This window comes from Triticum aestivum, chromosome 3A, assembly GCF_018294505.1.
Source record: "Triticum aestivum cultivar Chinese Spring chromosome 3A, IWGSC CS RefSeq v2.1, whole genome shotgun sequence".
Taxonomy (NCBI): domain Eukaryota; kingdom Viridiplantae; phylum Streptophyta; class Magnoliopsida; order Poales; family Poaceae; genus Triticum; species Triticum aestivum.
In genome coordinates, this window is record NC_057800.1 from 700,461,931 (window position 1) to 700,478,232 (window position 16,302).

Consider the following 16,302-nt stretch of genomic DNA (forward strand, 5'->3'; position numbering starts at 1 on the left):
CGTTGCCACCTCCTTCAAGCGTCCCCGAAGAGGCCGCCGCCAGCTAGCCCATGGCGACGGCGAGACCTCTCCACCCCATTCCTTGCCCTACCTTCTTCTCCCTGGCTGCTCCCTCCTTGGCATGAGTTCGAATCTGGCCAAGCTTCGTGCTGCTTCTTTTCCGAGCATTAGGGGTTTGGCCAGGCTTTTGGCCGTCGTCCCTAGCGATGTAGCTAGTCGTCGACCATCGCTGATCAATGGGGTGGGGGGTCGGTCCTCGGCACCATTGAATCTGACCAGGGGGAGGTTCAGTCCACGGTTGCGTGCGATGGCCCCTCACACTAGCTTTGGGCGGTGCCACCGCACGACTGAATCTGACCTAGTTGGTCCTTCGCCATGACTGGACGCCTCCTCCTCGATCTGGTACATGAACCATGGGGTTCGTGTGGACCTGAGCTTCATGGATTTCATCTATATGTGTTGGTGGTTGTATGGGGTGGAGGGTCTACAGGCTCGGGAGGAGTGTTGGTCGGACAGCGAGGTTTGTTGGCTGCGCATCTGCGACTCGTCTCTGTGTGTGGAAGGCGTGCAAGGTTGGTCTCTTTGATGTCAGAATGGTGGCTCCAGGTGGAGGGCTTGGCGGTGCTTTCGCAGCAGGTGCTTGTGCGTTTTCTTCGCATGCGAGCGTCAGGGAAGCTCGCGTGGGAGGCTTCAAGGCTGGAAGTTGACAAGGTCTCACCTCTCTCGGTTCTAGGCATTGTACTCATTGCTACCCGCCCACTTCACCTCTCGTCGGTCCCTTGCTCTTGAGTGTCGTTCCCCTCTTGGAGGCTTCACTGTGGGTGGCTTCCTCCTCCTCCGAGTTCAACATGAAAATAGTTGGTCTGTTTTAGGACCGGGCAGCGATGACACTGTAGCATATCATCTTGAGATTTACGAAGTCACCGTAGGCGCCTCGTCATCGACGAGAACGTCTCCTCCCACTGAAAGCGCATCACCGGAAATCCTGAAATAAATCCAGGAGTAATGCGAGCACCAGGATTTGAACCCTGGTGGGTTGAGAATACCACTGTCCATCTAACCAACTCAACCACAGGTTGATTCGCTCAAAGGTGGTGCTTTCAAGGTGTACAAGTGTCGATTGTGAGATGGTGCTCAGAGTCCTCCGACGGCAATTTTCATCCAGGCTCTAGGGTGGTGAGTGCAGAATCACCTGACGACTGCGAGGGAGTGGGAGGCTTCTCTAGGAAATGGGGCTGGATGGTGTTGTCTTTGTTGACTTTTAGGTGTTGGCGATGGCATGGCCTCCCATGCTAGCTTGGTTCTTAGGCTAGTGATAGTGGGAATAACTTAGCTAGTAACATAGCGCACACCGAGAAAATTCTGCTTATGTGGCAAGTAATTAATTAGAGATGGTAACATAATATATTACTGTAACATAACGTTTTTCAAGACAAGATGAGTCTATGAGCTAATAAATGAAGCAATCTATGATACTACTATTATGTTAGTTTGCATTATGAAGATAGTAACTTAGACTAGTGTCATGCATATAACACTAGTCTAAGTTACTCCCACTATGACCAGCCTTACCTCTGGTTGCTTGATCGCTGAATAGAACTTAGAAGATCCCAAGCAGTTCTTCTTTCCAATCAATGTTGACTTGTCGTTTTCTGGTTTGTGTCGCTGTTCCTCGGCACCATTGTATCCTGTCGTTTATTTTTCTGGTGTGTGCGATGTGGTATTGAGTTGTTTTGGATTACTGTACGGACTTCTGGGCTGTTGCCTTTTCTAAATAGTAGAAAAAGAACTCATGCCTGCCCTATGCATAGTTTTTTTCCCAGGTGTCGTGCTAAAATTTTAATAAGGTAGTGCTTCACTAATTTATCACTCTAATGTCTCAAATAAAAAACTAGTCGTAAATTATTATCACTCTTAATTGCAACGTTGCACAGGAGCTGGAGATATTTTCAAACGAATGATCTTTTGTAGTTAGGATTCACGAAAGTGTTGCATGCAGTATCTGCGACCCAGTTAAACAAATCGAATATTTTTTATGGCAAATTAGGTTCGCAGAGGATAGTAAGTCTAGTTCTTGGCGAGCATGATAAATCCGTCTTCATTTATTTTTATCAGCAAATTGCCATGTTTGCAAATTAAATTTGTCTTCATCGCACTAATATCAATTGCCATGAAAAACGTTAGATTTAACATGTCAAAAAAATGTCGTCAGTTTTTTGGTAGTATTTCCGTAAACTTAACTGTCAAACGCATCAGGCTTTTTAAAACTACTCCCCTGTAACGTAGGTACGTCCAAAATGGAACAGAGGCATGAAACGAGCCTTTGGCATGCGTGCGTGCATGCACGCGTGAAGCGAGCCACGAAGTGCCGGCTGCACGACACGACGTGATCGAGCTCCGGTGCGATGCGAGCTTATACATAACATAACGTGTCCATCACCACATCAAATTCCAGAGCAGCAGAGCTCTCACAGTTGCTGTCTCTCCGAGCTTCACACATCAGCGTCGACCTTACCACGTAAGCACAACGCCCAGATGGAGGCCCAGTGCAAGGAGGCGGCCGCCCTGGTGAAAAAGATCGCCAGCATCCACGCCGCCCTCTCCAAGCTGCCGCCCCTGAGCCCGTCTTCCGACGCCGACGCGCTGTTCACCACGCTCGTCGCCGCGTGCGTCACGTCGAGCCCCGCCGTCAATGTCACGTCGCTGGGCCCCGAGGCCGGGAGGATGCGTGACGACCTCGTCCGACTCTGCGCGGACGCCGAGGCGCGCCTCGAGGCACAATGCGCCGACGCGCTCGCCGCCCTCGACGGCGACCCGCTCGACCACCTGGGGCGCCTCTTCCCGTTCTACGACAGCTACGCCCGCCTGGGCGAGCTGGAGCACGCGCTCTTATCCCGGCACGCGCCGGACCACCTCGCCGTGCCCGCGCGCGTCGCGTTCCTCGGGTCGGGCTCGCTGCCGCTCAGCCCGCTCCTGGTCGCCGCGCGCCACATGACGGACGCGGCCGTCGACTGCTACGACCGGTGCGCCGCGGCCAACGACCGGGCGAGCAGGCTGCTGCTGCGCCCGCGCGCCGACGACGACGAGAAGCGTGGCGGCCTGGCCGAACGCATGTCGTTCCGCACGGCCGACGTCGAGGACCTGACGCGCGATCTCGCCGCGTACGACGTGGTCCTCCTGGCGGCGCCCGTCGGCGTGTCGCCGGGGCAGAAGGCACGCGTTGTGGCGCACCTGGGCGAGCACATGGCGGATGGCGCGGTGCACGTCGCGCGGAGCGCGCACGGGGCACGCGGGTTCCTGTGCGCCGTCCTGGAACCCGCGGACGTCGCCCGGGGCGGGTTCCAGGTGCTGGCGGTGCACCACCCCGACGACCGCCAGGTGATCAACTCCATCATCGTCGCCCGTAAGGTGGCGGCTGTGGGTGGACTCTCCCAGCTCGCGCCGCCGGTGTTGAGCCCGCCGTGCAAGTGCTGCGAGCCAAAGACACCGCGCAGGAGACTGCTGCCGACGACCTGCCACCTCGACGCGATGAACGAAATCCGTAGGCGCGCATGGTAAATGGTACTACCCTAAAAAGTTGAGTGATGAACGAAATCCATAGGCGCGAATGAACGACTGCCATGGGTGATGTCGCTTGCTACTTGTTACTGCACTTACCAGCATAGGCCATACTGAGACAGAGTACGGAGTTACGAGTACCATCTATATATATATGTACTCCCACCGAAAAATACAGGGGGTTTGTAGCTGCAATAACGGTCAGAATAAAAAGGAATTCTTCTCCGTGTGTATCGGGTGGGTGCGATAGTCTCTCGCCGCACCCGGCAACTTTAAAAAGTTTAACAGCAACTTCAAGTTTTTCTATCTCTAAGAGCATCTCCAACGGCCGCACAAAAATTTGGCGCCCAATAAAAGTTATAGCGCGCCACTTTAGCATTTTTAGTGCGCCGGGACCAACATCGCTTTTGCAGACGCCTAAAAACGCGCGCATAAAAAGCAAACAGTGTAAATTGTGAAGCGCGCGCAATCTGGAGCCCAAAATATGCTGCCCGCGATAGCGTTTTTCAGCGCGCCCAAAAACTTTTAACGCTACAGCATCTGCTGGAGCTGTGCGGCGCCAAAAAAACAAAATTTTAGTGCGCGGAGCTCTTTTTGGGTACCTGTTGAAGATGCTCTAATTAAAATAACAGCTATGAAAATTCCATGCGCGGCCCACCGAAACAACGTCGCCCCACCGGAACCTCGCTGGAGAGCCTCCGCCATGCCATGTGTCCACCCTCGTGCTAGAACATCACATACCACCGCGCCACCGCCACCACGCCGGGAGGACGTTGTGCCACCACCGCCGCTCGCGGCCATGCCGCTATGCACAGTCCCTCGCCGGTGGCCAGCACGCGCCCGCCCCTGACTGGCGGGCCCGGGGGAACAAATTAAAATTTAGCTAGTTTTGCATAATAAAAAATAAATCAAAAAAATTAGAGAAAAAAGTTTGCAAGAACTGACAAAAGTTTCTCCTACACAAATGTCCCTAAAAGTTACGGGAAGCCAAAAAAAAAGTGGTTTTAGGGGAAGGCATCGAGGGGAATTGTTGGAGTTGCTCTAAGACGCTCTTTTTGCAAATTACTGTAACATTGTTTTTCCTCTCCGCTCATCACCGGCTGGCCTGGCATTTTATCTCGCGGTAGGCGGCCCGTGCTAAGGTCCAGCTCAATATTACTAAACATATGGGAGACTTCTAATGGATTCTACAGGGTGAAGAACGTGCCATCTTTTTATCACCTCCTGCCGAGAAAGTATCCACTGAAAACTCTTCTTCAGTGGAAGCATGGAAACCAGCGTTGGATTAGAAATGACCGGCACAGATGAATCAACTTCTGCCCCCCTGCTCAGCTTTGGTATATTTGTAAGAAACACCCTGGTTGTTCTCTCTCCCACTGAATCTCACTAGTCCAAAATGCTGAAACAGCAGCGGGCTTACCCTGGTCCTGCTTCCTTTTCTAAACAGTGCACCATTCATTTATTACGTTAACTCTATACCCCTTATTTGCATTTGAGTTGCGTCACTCCTTTGGAAATATCATTTTTATGACGACAGACTTTGTGTATTTCTGGCATGTAAAATATATTCAGTTTACTGTACATGTAACCAAATTTTTGAAGTGGAAGATTGCAAACTCATGGCACTGACATCAATACATATCTTGAAAAAAAAAAGAAATGAATCGTTGGAGATCTCAAGTGCATATAGACAAGAGGCAAAAGGTTGCATGGTAACCTGGACAGGAATTCTTGATGTAAAAAAATGCTGTCAGAAAAAACCTGGAAGGGAATTCAAGCACCTAGATATTAATGAGATATTAGTTTCACTACAGATACATCCATCTGACCTAGTTCATATAAATAGTTGCCATAACTGCGATTATATTACACGAATTCATATAATGGTGATAACGATTACATGACACAATAGGTCATATCATGGTAACTGAAAGTGCTTTGTGCCCAATGAACCAAACCATTCCAATGAGTTGTGCCATCCAGTACTAACACCGAGAACCTATACCAAAGAAACTGAGAGCATGTTAGCAAGGATAAAAACATGCAACCATATTACTTATTCATGTGCACCAGCAGTATACCTTTTTATGGACGTGATTTCATAGGACAAGTGCGGCTGTCATGGGTAACAACTTGTTTACATGTGCAGCACATGCATGGTATATTTTCCTTCTTTTGTTGTTTCTTTCCCTTCTCATTATGCCCCTTTATTCTCTTTATCTTACCCCTTGAGCGAATATCATTTGGCGGGTGGATACCAACTTCATCAGGAATGGTACAACCAAGAAATTGCTCAAACTGTTGAACTAGACTTTGTTCTTTAGCTGGTACAATCTTGTTCAGTTCTTCTCCAAGTGCAAAAATTGCATCTTTGAAGAATTTCACACCAGCCTGCGATTGCTTAAGCTTGAACTAATAATTCTTCCATCTTCTTGCATGTATCAGAAACCATTTTTTGTAGCTCAATCTCCATTGAGCTGCTAGTAATTTCCCCCAACAAAATGCCATCCTCATCAAAGACAGCATCCACCTTGCAATTTTTTGTGAACCTTTTGAGTACATAATGATTTGGGAGTTCTGTCAGCCTCGCGATTCTTAGAATGTGAATTAGATGACGGCATGGAATACCACGCCTTTCAAATAACAAGCAACTGCAAGAAGCGACCATGTTTGATATATTCCAACTTACAGTCCTAGTTTTGGTAGAAGCATCAACGATGGTTGCTGTTTTGACCAGATCATCTTGTGTTATGCTCTCAACAAAACAATGCTCTCTGTCAACAAGTAGCTCCTTCTGAAATTCTGTAAACACCTCATGGGTGAATACAATGCCCCCATGCTTTTCCAATCCCCAAGATGTCTTTAATGGAGGTGATCCTAACATTATCATCTTCTAGCTCCTTGTGTCGTTGTTCCTCCAAGGCAGTTTCAAAACGAAGCCAAAACTCAACGAAAGCATGTTTCTTTTCAATAATGCGAGAGAAGAAAGCATTGGCGCTTTCAGATCGTGATGTGGTTCTGAGCAGCCCAGAGAGAGCTATATCATTGAAATAAGCTGGTATCCAAGATTCTCGAAGCTCAAACCTTTTAGTGAACCACTCATTCTCTTCCAATCCAAACTCTTCAATAACATGGGACCATCGCTCCTCAAATTCACTAGGAGTCTCAGAAGCCCACACGACTAAGTTTAAACGGCCATGGAAATATTCGTTGGACTTCAAATCAGGGGACACCTTTTCTCCAACTTTCTTCATAATGTGCCACATGCATAGCCTATGTGTGGTTGTTGGAAATACAGTATGTAGTGCAGAAATCATGCTAGCACATTCATCTGTTATCATAAGAGTAGGCTCAACCCCTCCCATTGTGTCGGAGTAAATAGCCATGGGTAGCCTAGCCGGCTTCCCCTGGCCCTTCTGAAAAAATTACGAGCCCGTCCGGCTCTCAAGAATCCAAGACATGGGACCGCCTTCCCCTTGCTGGCTGTCGCCCAGGCCGGCTTTCGGAAGGCGGCCCGACTTTAGCCCTCATGAAGAAAGCCATGGGAGGGCCGACTTCGAGAAGCCGACCGCGAGGAGGCCGACTCCAAGAAGCCGGCTCCCATAAAGCGGTCGAGACCGTACCCTCAAAGTTTGCATCCACCTAGCGGCGATGAGACGGGGCGTGGCTACAGTAAAGCCTACCACCCCCAAATCCCGGAGCACGATCGGCACAGTGCGCCGTACGGGTGACCATGACCCGTCCGGCGCGACACTGTTGCCATGATGACCCTGATGCCATCCACGATGGGCTGCCAGTACGGCCCACGGGCGGTGGGCCCCTTCGGGCAGAGAGACACCCGAAGGCAGCCACGCCTCCCCCAGTCGGCCCAAGACAGAGCCGGCTCCCCGCAGCCAGCTTGCCGCCTCCCTCGAAGGAGACGCCCCATTAAGGAGACAAGATGCGGTGAGGCTACAGCGATCGCCCGCCGGGCGGCGACACTGTAGCCACGCCTACCTCGACGAAGCCCACGTCACCAAGATAGAGCAACAGTAACCAGCCGCCGACCAGGTCCTGGACAGTGGGGCCTGCCTGTCGACCAAGGGGCCGGCAGCCGGCGGGACCCACCAGTCGGCGGGCCCCAGCAGCCGGCGCAGAAGCCAGCGAGCGCAGTCACAGACGGCTGGGCCCCGCGCCCAGTCGGATTACCATTGTACCCCCGGGGGGTAGGCCTATATAAACCCCCCGGGGCGCCCATGCAAAGGGTGGGACCTCCAGCTAGTTTTAGACACCACACAAGGAGAAGAAGCAAGCTAGCCGTGCCCTTCTTCCTCCTCCCACCGAACAGCTCAAGGAGCATTGTGTAGCTACTTGTCCATCTAGTGATCATGCAGAGACCCTGCAGAGCAGCAGTAGGGTTGTTATCTCCACGGAGAGCCCCGAAGCTGGGTAAGATTCGCCGGCGTGCATGTCTTCGCCTCATCCCGTTTCCAGGCACCGGCGACGTCTTACTGGCTCCCACAATGATAAGCCATCCGTTGGCATATGTCGCACCTACCACCCGACATTTGGCGCCCACCGTGGGGCCAGATGCACCGTCGTCCGGAGACCTGTTCTGGACGGGAACCCTCTTCCTCCCCAGCGAGCGTAGCCAGCCCGGCACGCCCGATGGCACTTGCCACGACGCGCTGCAAGGCATCACCAGCATCTGCGCGGCGAGCAGCCTCGCCAATCTCCTCGACGAAACCCTCATCTCCGACGAGCTCGCCTCCAATGCGGGCACCGACCACCTCACCAACCTCCTCAGCCAGCTCCATGTCTCCAGCGAGCCCGCTGTGGATCTGGAGTCGGTTGGCTCCACCAACCCGATGCCTGTCGACTCCGACACCTTCCCCACCAACGTCGCGATTTACAACGACTCGCTTCCTCGGACCGACGGCCGTGATACTGTCACCACCGAAGTGATGGTCATCGGCCACGGCGGCCCGGCCGACGAGAGCGCCCACGACGCCCCGCACGCGGCAGCCCACGACTTGTCCACCCCCCTCCCGGCTAATGCCGACGATGAAGCACTGGAGGCGCGCCGCCTCGCCCTCCTCGCGGAGGGCCGGAGGCTGGCTTTCGTGAGACGCCTCACTGAGGCCTACCAGCGCGAAGCTGACCGCGCCGCCTTCGGCACGCCGGCCCTGGGCGGGCCAAGCCGAGCCGGCATTGTCAAGCAACGCGGCGCCGTCATCGCCGACATGTTGGGAGTCGACCGCCCGGTCTATGCCACTCCGCTCGAGAACTTGCGTGCCGCCCAGGCGGCCGTGGACGAGTTGGATGGCTTGGAGGCCGAAGAACACCCCCACATGACCCGGCGCATCCAGCAACTGATTGACGCGGCCGCACGGCGGCACGAAGCCGACGCCCACGCGGGAAGCCCTCCCCCGCGCCGAGATCACGACGCGACGTCCCGGACACCGACTAAGAGCAACGCCCGCGCGCGGCACGAGAAAGAGCCGGCGGCCAGCCGAAGCCGGACCCGAATCTCCATCGAGCGAGACGCGAACGGCCATCCCCGAGCCATGGAATGGCGGGGCAACCCGCCTCCGCCTCGACCCCGTGGAGAGAGATATCCCACCCCGCCGCCAGTGGCGCACCCGACTCTCAGCGGTCGACTAGGTCGCCGCGAAGGAGTCGGCGAGAACGACGCCCGCCATCGGATCGACCGCCTGGCGCGATCCCTGGCGCTGGAAGAAGAAGACGATGTCGGCCCGCCTTGTTTCGGCCCCCGCATCCGCGACGAGCCTTTCCCCAAAGGGTTCTCGCTCCCAAGAGACACGCCCAAGTACAACGGCTCCGTGAAGCCGGAAGATTGGTTGATCGACTACTCCACGGCGGTCAGCATAGCCAACGGCAACCGGCGCGTTGCCGTGAAGTACGTGCCCCTCATGCTGCAAGGCACGGCGCGGACCTGGCTCAACAGCCTCAAGCCTCTCAGCATCAATAGCTGGCTAGATTTCACCGAAGCTTTCATCCGCAACTTCACCAGCACCTACAAGCGGGCCCCCAAGCCCAGGCAGATCTCCCTGTGCGTACAGGGCCCAGCCAAGTCCACTCGCGACTACCTCACACGTTGGGCCGAGCTCCGCAATTCTTGCGAGGGGTGCACGAGGTGCAAGCCATCGAATACTTCACTGCCGGGTGCCGAGAAGGTACCCTCCTCAAGCACAAGCTCCTCTGCGACGAGCCGACTACCCTCGACGAGCTTCTGGACATAGCAGCCAAATACGCCACCGCCGACTCTTCGATGAAGACCGAGCTCCGGGTAGACGCGTCCGGGAAAGTACTCAACCTGGCGCCCAAGATGCCGGCAGGGGATTCCGGCCGACGCCCACACCCGAACGACCACAAGCGCAAGGGCCCTGCGCCGCCTCCCGCCAGTCGGCAGGTGGCCACGGTCGAAGACGCGTTGCCTGAAGGGCGACCCGCGCCCAAGAAGCCCAAGGGCGGCCGGCCGGCTTGGCAGCCGGCTTTCTCCTACGAGCAAACTCTCAACGCCCCATGCAAATTCCATAGCGTCGCGAAGCCGTCCAACCACACAACCCGGAAGTGCCATTGGCTCACCCGAATCTCTAAAGGCGAGGGGCTCGCGCCGCCTCTGCCTGCCGGCCCGCCGCCTCCGGCCGCTCGGCCCGCAGTCGGAGCCGTGCACGACGAATTCCCCGATGAGCAAGCAACCTACATCGTCTTTACAAGCCAGCTTGAAGACCGGCGCGACAAACGCCGAGAGCACCAGGAAGTCAGCGTGGTCGCTGCCAACCCCGCCGGACACATGCATTGGTCAGAAAAACCCATCAGCTGGAGCCGGGCCGACCATCCAGAGGTGATGCCGTCTCCCGGCTCTTATGCGTTGGTCCTGGAAGCCACCCTCGCGACAGACAGACGCGCTGCCCGCTTCTCCCGCGTGCTGATAGACGGCGGGAGCAGCATCAACATCCTGTACCGTGACACCCTGGAGAAGCTAAATGTCAAGACGAAGCAGCTCATGCCTACTCGGACAGTGTTTCATGGCATCGTACCCGGCTTGTCCTGCGCCCCATTGGCAAGATCAAGATTGATGTACTCTTTAGGGACAAGGAGCATTTTCGCCGGGAAGCAATCTGGTTTGAAGTGGTGGACTTGGAGAGCCCCTACCACGCGTTGCTTGGCCGACCCGCCTTGGCCAGGTTCATGGCAGTTCCCCACTATGCATACCTCAAGATGAAGATACCAAGTTCCAAGGGCGTCATCACCATAGCCGGCGATTACAAGAAGTCTTCCGAGTGCGCTGCCGCCAGCAGCCGGCTGGCCGAGTCCCCTGTGATTGCCGAAGAGAAGAAGATGTTGGACCGGGTCGTGGCCATGGCCAGCAAGCAGCCGAACCAGTCCCCCGACCCCAAGGAGTATGATGCCCAAGGATCTTTCCAGCCGACCAAAGAAACCAAGAAGATACCCCTTGACCCCGAGCACCCCGAGAGGTTTGCCGTCATCAGGGCAAGCCTGAACAGCAAATAGGAAGGCGAGCTCGCCGATTTCCTCCGTGAGAATCGGGACATCTTTGCATGGTCCCCCAAGGACATGCCGGGTGTTTCGAAGGAATTCGGCGAGCACAAACTACACGTCCGAAAAGACGCGAAACCAGTCAAGCAGCCCCTCCGTCGACTATCAGAGGAAAAGAGAAGGATTGTAGGGGAGGAGATAGCCCGGCTTCTGGCAGCTGGCTTCATTATGGAAGTCTTCTTTCCAGAGTGGCTTGCCAACCTGGTCCTCGTGTTAAAGAAGAACAACAAGTGGCGCATGTGTATAGACTACACAAGCCTCAACAAGGCCCGCCCTAAAGATCCCTTTGCCCTGCCGAGGATTGACCAAGTGATAGACTCCACGGCCGGATGCGAGCTGTTGAGTTTCTTGGATGCCTACTCAGGATATCACCAGATAAAGCTAGATCCGGACGACCGCCTGAAGACCGCCTTCATCACGCCATTTGGAGCCTTCTGCTACCTGACTATGACATTCGGCTTAAGAAATGCCAGTGCCACTTTTCAGCGTTGCATGCAGAAGTGCCTCCTCAAGCAACTCAGCAGAAACGCTCACGTCTACGTGGACGACATTGTGGTGAAGACGGAGAAGCGCGGCACCTTGCTGGAAGACCTCAAAGAAACGTTTGAAAACCTACGCCGGTTCCAAATCAAGCTCAACCCCGAGAAATGCATGTTCGGAGTGCCAGCCGGCCAGCTCCTAGGCTTCTTGGTCTCCGAACGCGGCATCGAATGCAACCCGGTGAAGATCAAGGCCATCGAGAGAATGGCGATCCCCACCAAGCTTCGAGACATCCAAAAGTTCACCGGATGCTTGGCCTCCTTGAACCGCTTCATCAGCCGACTCAGAGAGAAAGCCCTCCCCCTCTACCGCCTCATGAAGAAGAGCACTCACTTCGAGTGGAACGACCAGGCCGACCAAGCTTTTCACGAGCTGAAGAAGATGTTGGCCACGCCGCCCGTCCTAGAGACGCCGACTGAGAAAGAGCCCATGCTCCTTTACATTGCCGCAACCAGCCGGGTGGTCAGCACCGTCATCGTAGTCCAACGCCCAGAAGAAGGCCGAGCCCAGCCGGTCCAGAGGCCGGTGTATTATTTGAGCGAGGTGCTGTCCGCTTCAAAGCAGAACTACCCGCACTACCAGAAGATGTGTTACGGCGTGTACTTCACCGCCAAGAAGCTGAAGCCCTACTTTCAAGAGCATCCCATCACGGTCGTATGCACCGCCCCGCTGGCCGAGATCATAGGCAGCCAGGACGCATCCGGCCGGGTGGCGAAATGGGCCATCGAGCTGGCCCCTTACACAATCTTCTACCAGCCCCGCACCTGATGGGTTTCGTAGTAATTTCAAAAAATTTCCTACGCACACGCAAGATCATGTGATGCATAGCAACGAGGGGAGAGTATTGTCTACGTACCCAACGTAGACCGACTGCGGAAGCGATGACACGACGTAGAGGAAGTAGTCGTGCGTCTTCTCGATCCAACCGATCAAGCACCGAAACTACGGCACCTCCGAGTTCGAGCACACGTTCAGCTCGATGACGATCCCCGGACTCCGATCCAGCAAAGTGTCGGGGAAGAGTTCCGTCAGCACGACGGCGTGGTGACGATTTTGATGAACTACAGCAGCAGGGCTTCGCCTAAACTCCGCTACAGTATTATCGAGGAATATGGTGGCTAGGGGCGCCGCACACGGCTAAGGAATAGATCACGTGGATCAACTTCTTGTGTCTTTGGTGCTAGCCCTGCCCCTCTATTTATATGTTGAGCCCCGGGGTCGAAACTTGGAGCAAAAGCCTCCTCAAAGTCGGTTTTGCCCGAAAGGCAAGAGTCCCACTCGGACTCCAGGACCAAACGCCACAATCCTTGGCGTCTGGCCCTGACGCCATGGGCCTCGGCGTCTGGCCCAGGGCCAGACGCCAGGGTCTCCGGCGTTTGGCTCCCTGGCCTCCGCAAGACTCCTTTTTGCACCGACCTAAAGCCTCATGGGCTTGACCCCTTGGCCTAACCATATCATCCAATATATGAATCTTTACGTCTCGACCATTTCGAGACTCCTCGTCATGTCCCCGATCTCATCCGGGACTCCGAACTCCTTCGGTACATCAAAACATGTAAACTCATAATATAACTGTCATCGTAACCTTAAGCGTGCGGACCCTACGGGTTCGAGAACAATGTAGACATGACCGAGACACGTCTCCGGTCAATAACCAATAGCGGGACCTGGATGCCCATATTGGCTCCTACATATTCTACGAAGATCTTTATCGGTCAGACCGCATAACAACATACGTTGTTCCCTTTATCATCGGTATGTTACTTGCCCGAGATTCGATCGTCGGTATCCAATACCTAGTTCAATCTCGTTACCGGCAAGTCTCTTTACTCGTTCCGTAATACATCATCTCACGACTAACATATTAGTTGTAATGCTTGCAAGGCTTATGTGATGTGTATTACCGAGAGGGCCCAGAGATACCTCTCCGACAATCGGAGTGACAAATCCTAATCTCGAAATACGCCAACCCAACATCGACCATTGAAGACACCTGTAGTACTCCTTTATAATCACCCAGTTACGTTGTGACGTTTGGTAGTACCCAAAGTGTTCCTCCGGTAAACGGGAGTTGCATAATCTCATAGTCATAGGAACATGTATAAGTCATGAAGAAAGCAATAGCAACATACTAAACGATCGGGTGCTAAGCTAATGGAATGGGTCATGTCAATCAGATCATTCTACTAATGATGTGACCTCGTTAATCAAATAACAACTCATTGTTCATGGTTAGGAAACATAACCATCTTTGATTAACGAGCTTAGTCAAGTAGAGGCATACTAGTGACACTTTGTTTGTCTATGTATTCACACATGTATTATGTTTCCGGTAAATACAATTCTAGCATGAATAATAAACATTTATCATGATTATAAAGAAATAAATAATAACTTTATTATTGCCTCTAGGGCATATTTCCTTCAGTCTCCCACTTGCACAAGAGTCAATAATCTAGATTACACTATAATGATTCTAACACCCATGGAGCCTTGGTGTTGATCATGTTTTGCTCGTGGAAGAGGCTTAGTCAACGGGTCTGCAACATTCAGATCCGTATGTATCTTGCAAATCTCTATGTCTCCCACCTGGACTAGATCCCGGATGGAGTTGAAGCGTCTCTTGATGTGTTTGGTCCTTTTGTGAAATCTGGATTCCTTTGCCAAGGCAATTGCACCAGTATTGTCACAAAAGATTTTCATTGGACCCGATGCACTAGGTATGACACCTAGATCGGATATGACCTCCTTCATCCAGACTCCTTCATTTGCTGCTTCCGAAGCAGCTATATATTCCGCTTCACATGTAGATCCCGCTACGACGCTTTGTTTAGAACTGCACCAACTGACAGCTCCACCATTTAATCTAAACACGTATCCGGTTTGCGATTTAGAATCGTCCGGATCAGTGTCAAAGCTTGCATCAACGTAACCTTTTACGATGAGCTCTTTGTCACCTCCATATACGAGAAACATATCCTTAGTCCTTTTCAGGTATTTCAGGATGTTCTTGACCGTTGTCCAGTGATCCACTCCTGGATTACTTTGGTACCTCCCTGCTAAACTTATAGCAAGGCATACATCAGGTCTGGTACACAGCATTGCATACATGCTAGATCCTATGGCTGATGCATAGGGAACATCTTTCATATTCTCTCTATCTTCTGTAGTGGTCGGGCATTGAGTCTTACTCAATTTCACACCTTGTAACACAGGCAAGAACCCTTTCTTCGCTTGATCCATTTTGAACTTCTTCAAAATTTTGTCAAGGTATATGCTTTGTGAAAGTCCAATTAAGCGTTTTGATCTATCTCTATAGATCTTAATGCCTAATATGTAAGCAGCTTCACCGAGGTCTTTCATTGAAAAACTTTTATTCAAGTATCCCTTTATGCTATCCAGAAATTCTATATCATTTCCAATCAGTAATATGTCATCCACATATAATATCAGAAATGCTACAGAGCTCCCACTCACTTTCTTGTAAATACAGGCTTCTCCGAAAGTCTGTATAAAACCAAATGCTTTGATCACACTATCAAAACGTTTATTCCAACTCCGAGAGGCTTGCACCAGTCCATAAATGGATCGCTGGAGCTTGCACACTTTGTTAGCTCCCTTTGGATCGACAAAACCTTCCGGTTGCATCATATACAACTCTTCTTCCAGAAATCCATTCAGGAATGCAGTTTTGACATCCATCCGCCAAATTTCATAATCATAAAATGCGGCAATCGCTAACATGATTCGGACGGACTTAAGCATCGCTATGGGTGAGAAGGTCTCATCGTAGTCAATCCCTTGAACTTGCCGAAAACCTTTTGCGACAAGTCGAGCTTTGTAGACAGTAACATTACCATCAGCGTCAGTCTTCTTCTTAAAGATCCATATTCTCAATTGCTTGCCGATCATCGGGCAAGTCAACCAAAGTCCATACTTTGTTCTCATACATGGATCCCATCTCAGATTTCATGGCTTCAAGCCACTTTGCGGAATCTGGGCTCACCATCGCTTCTTCATAGTTCGTAGGTTCATCATGATCTAGTAGCATGACTTCCAGAACAGGATTACCGTACCACTCTGGCGCGGATCTTACTCTGGTTGATCTACGAAGTTCAGTAGTATCTTGATCTGAAGTTTCATGATCATTATCATTGGCTTCCTCACTAACTGGTGTAGGTGTCACTGAAACAGTTTTCTGTGATGAACTACTTTCCAGTAAGGGAGCAGGTACAGTTACCTCGTCAAGTTCCACTTTCCTCCCACTCACTTCTTTCGAGAGAAACTCCTTCTCTAGAAATGATCCATTCTTAGCAACGAATGTCTTGCCTTCGGATCTGTGATAGAAGGTGTACCCAACAGTTTCCTTTGGGTATCCTATGAAGACACATTTCTCCGATTTGGGTTCGAGCTTATCAGGTTGAAGCTTTTTCACATAAGCATCGCAGCCCCAAATTTTAAGAAACGACAACTTTGGTTTCTTGCCAAACCACAGTTCATAAGGCGTCGTCTCAACGGATTTTGATGGTGCCCTATTTAACGTGAATGCGGCCGTCTCTAAAGCATAACCCCAAAATGATAGCGGTAAATCTGTAAGAGACATCATAGATCGCACCATATCTAGTAAAGTACGATTACGAC

At 52.2% G+C, this 16,302-nt stretch overlaps 1 protein-coding gene across 1 annotated transcript; it reads left to right on the forward strand.

The window, feature by feature from the left end:
- Window positions 1–2,535: 2,535 nt before the first annotated feature.
- Window positions 2,536–3,558, forward strand: LOC123059244 (nicotianamine synthase-like 5 protein). The gene has a single exon (XM_044481855.1). The coding sequence runs from the start codon at window positions 2,536–2,538 to the stop codon at window positions 3,556–3,558; it is 1,023 nt and encodes a 340-aa protein (XP_044337790.1).
- The last annotated feature ends 12,744 nt before the right edge of the window (window positions 3,559–16,302 follow it).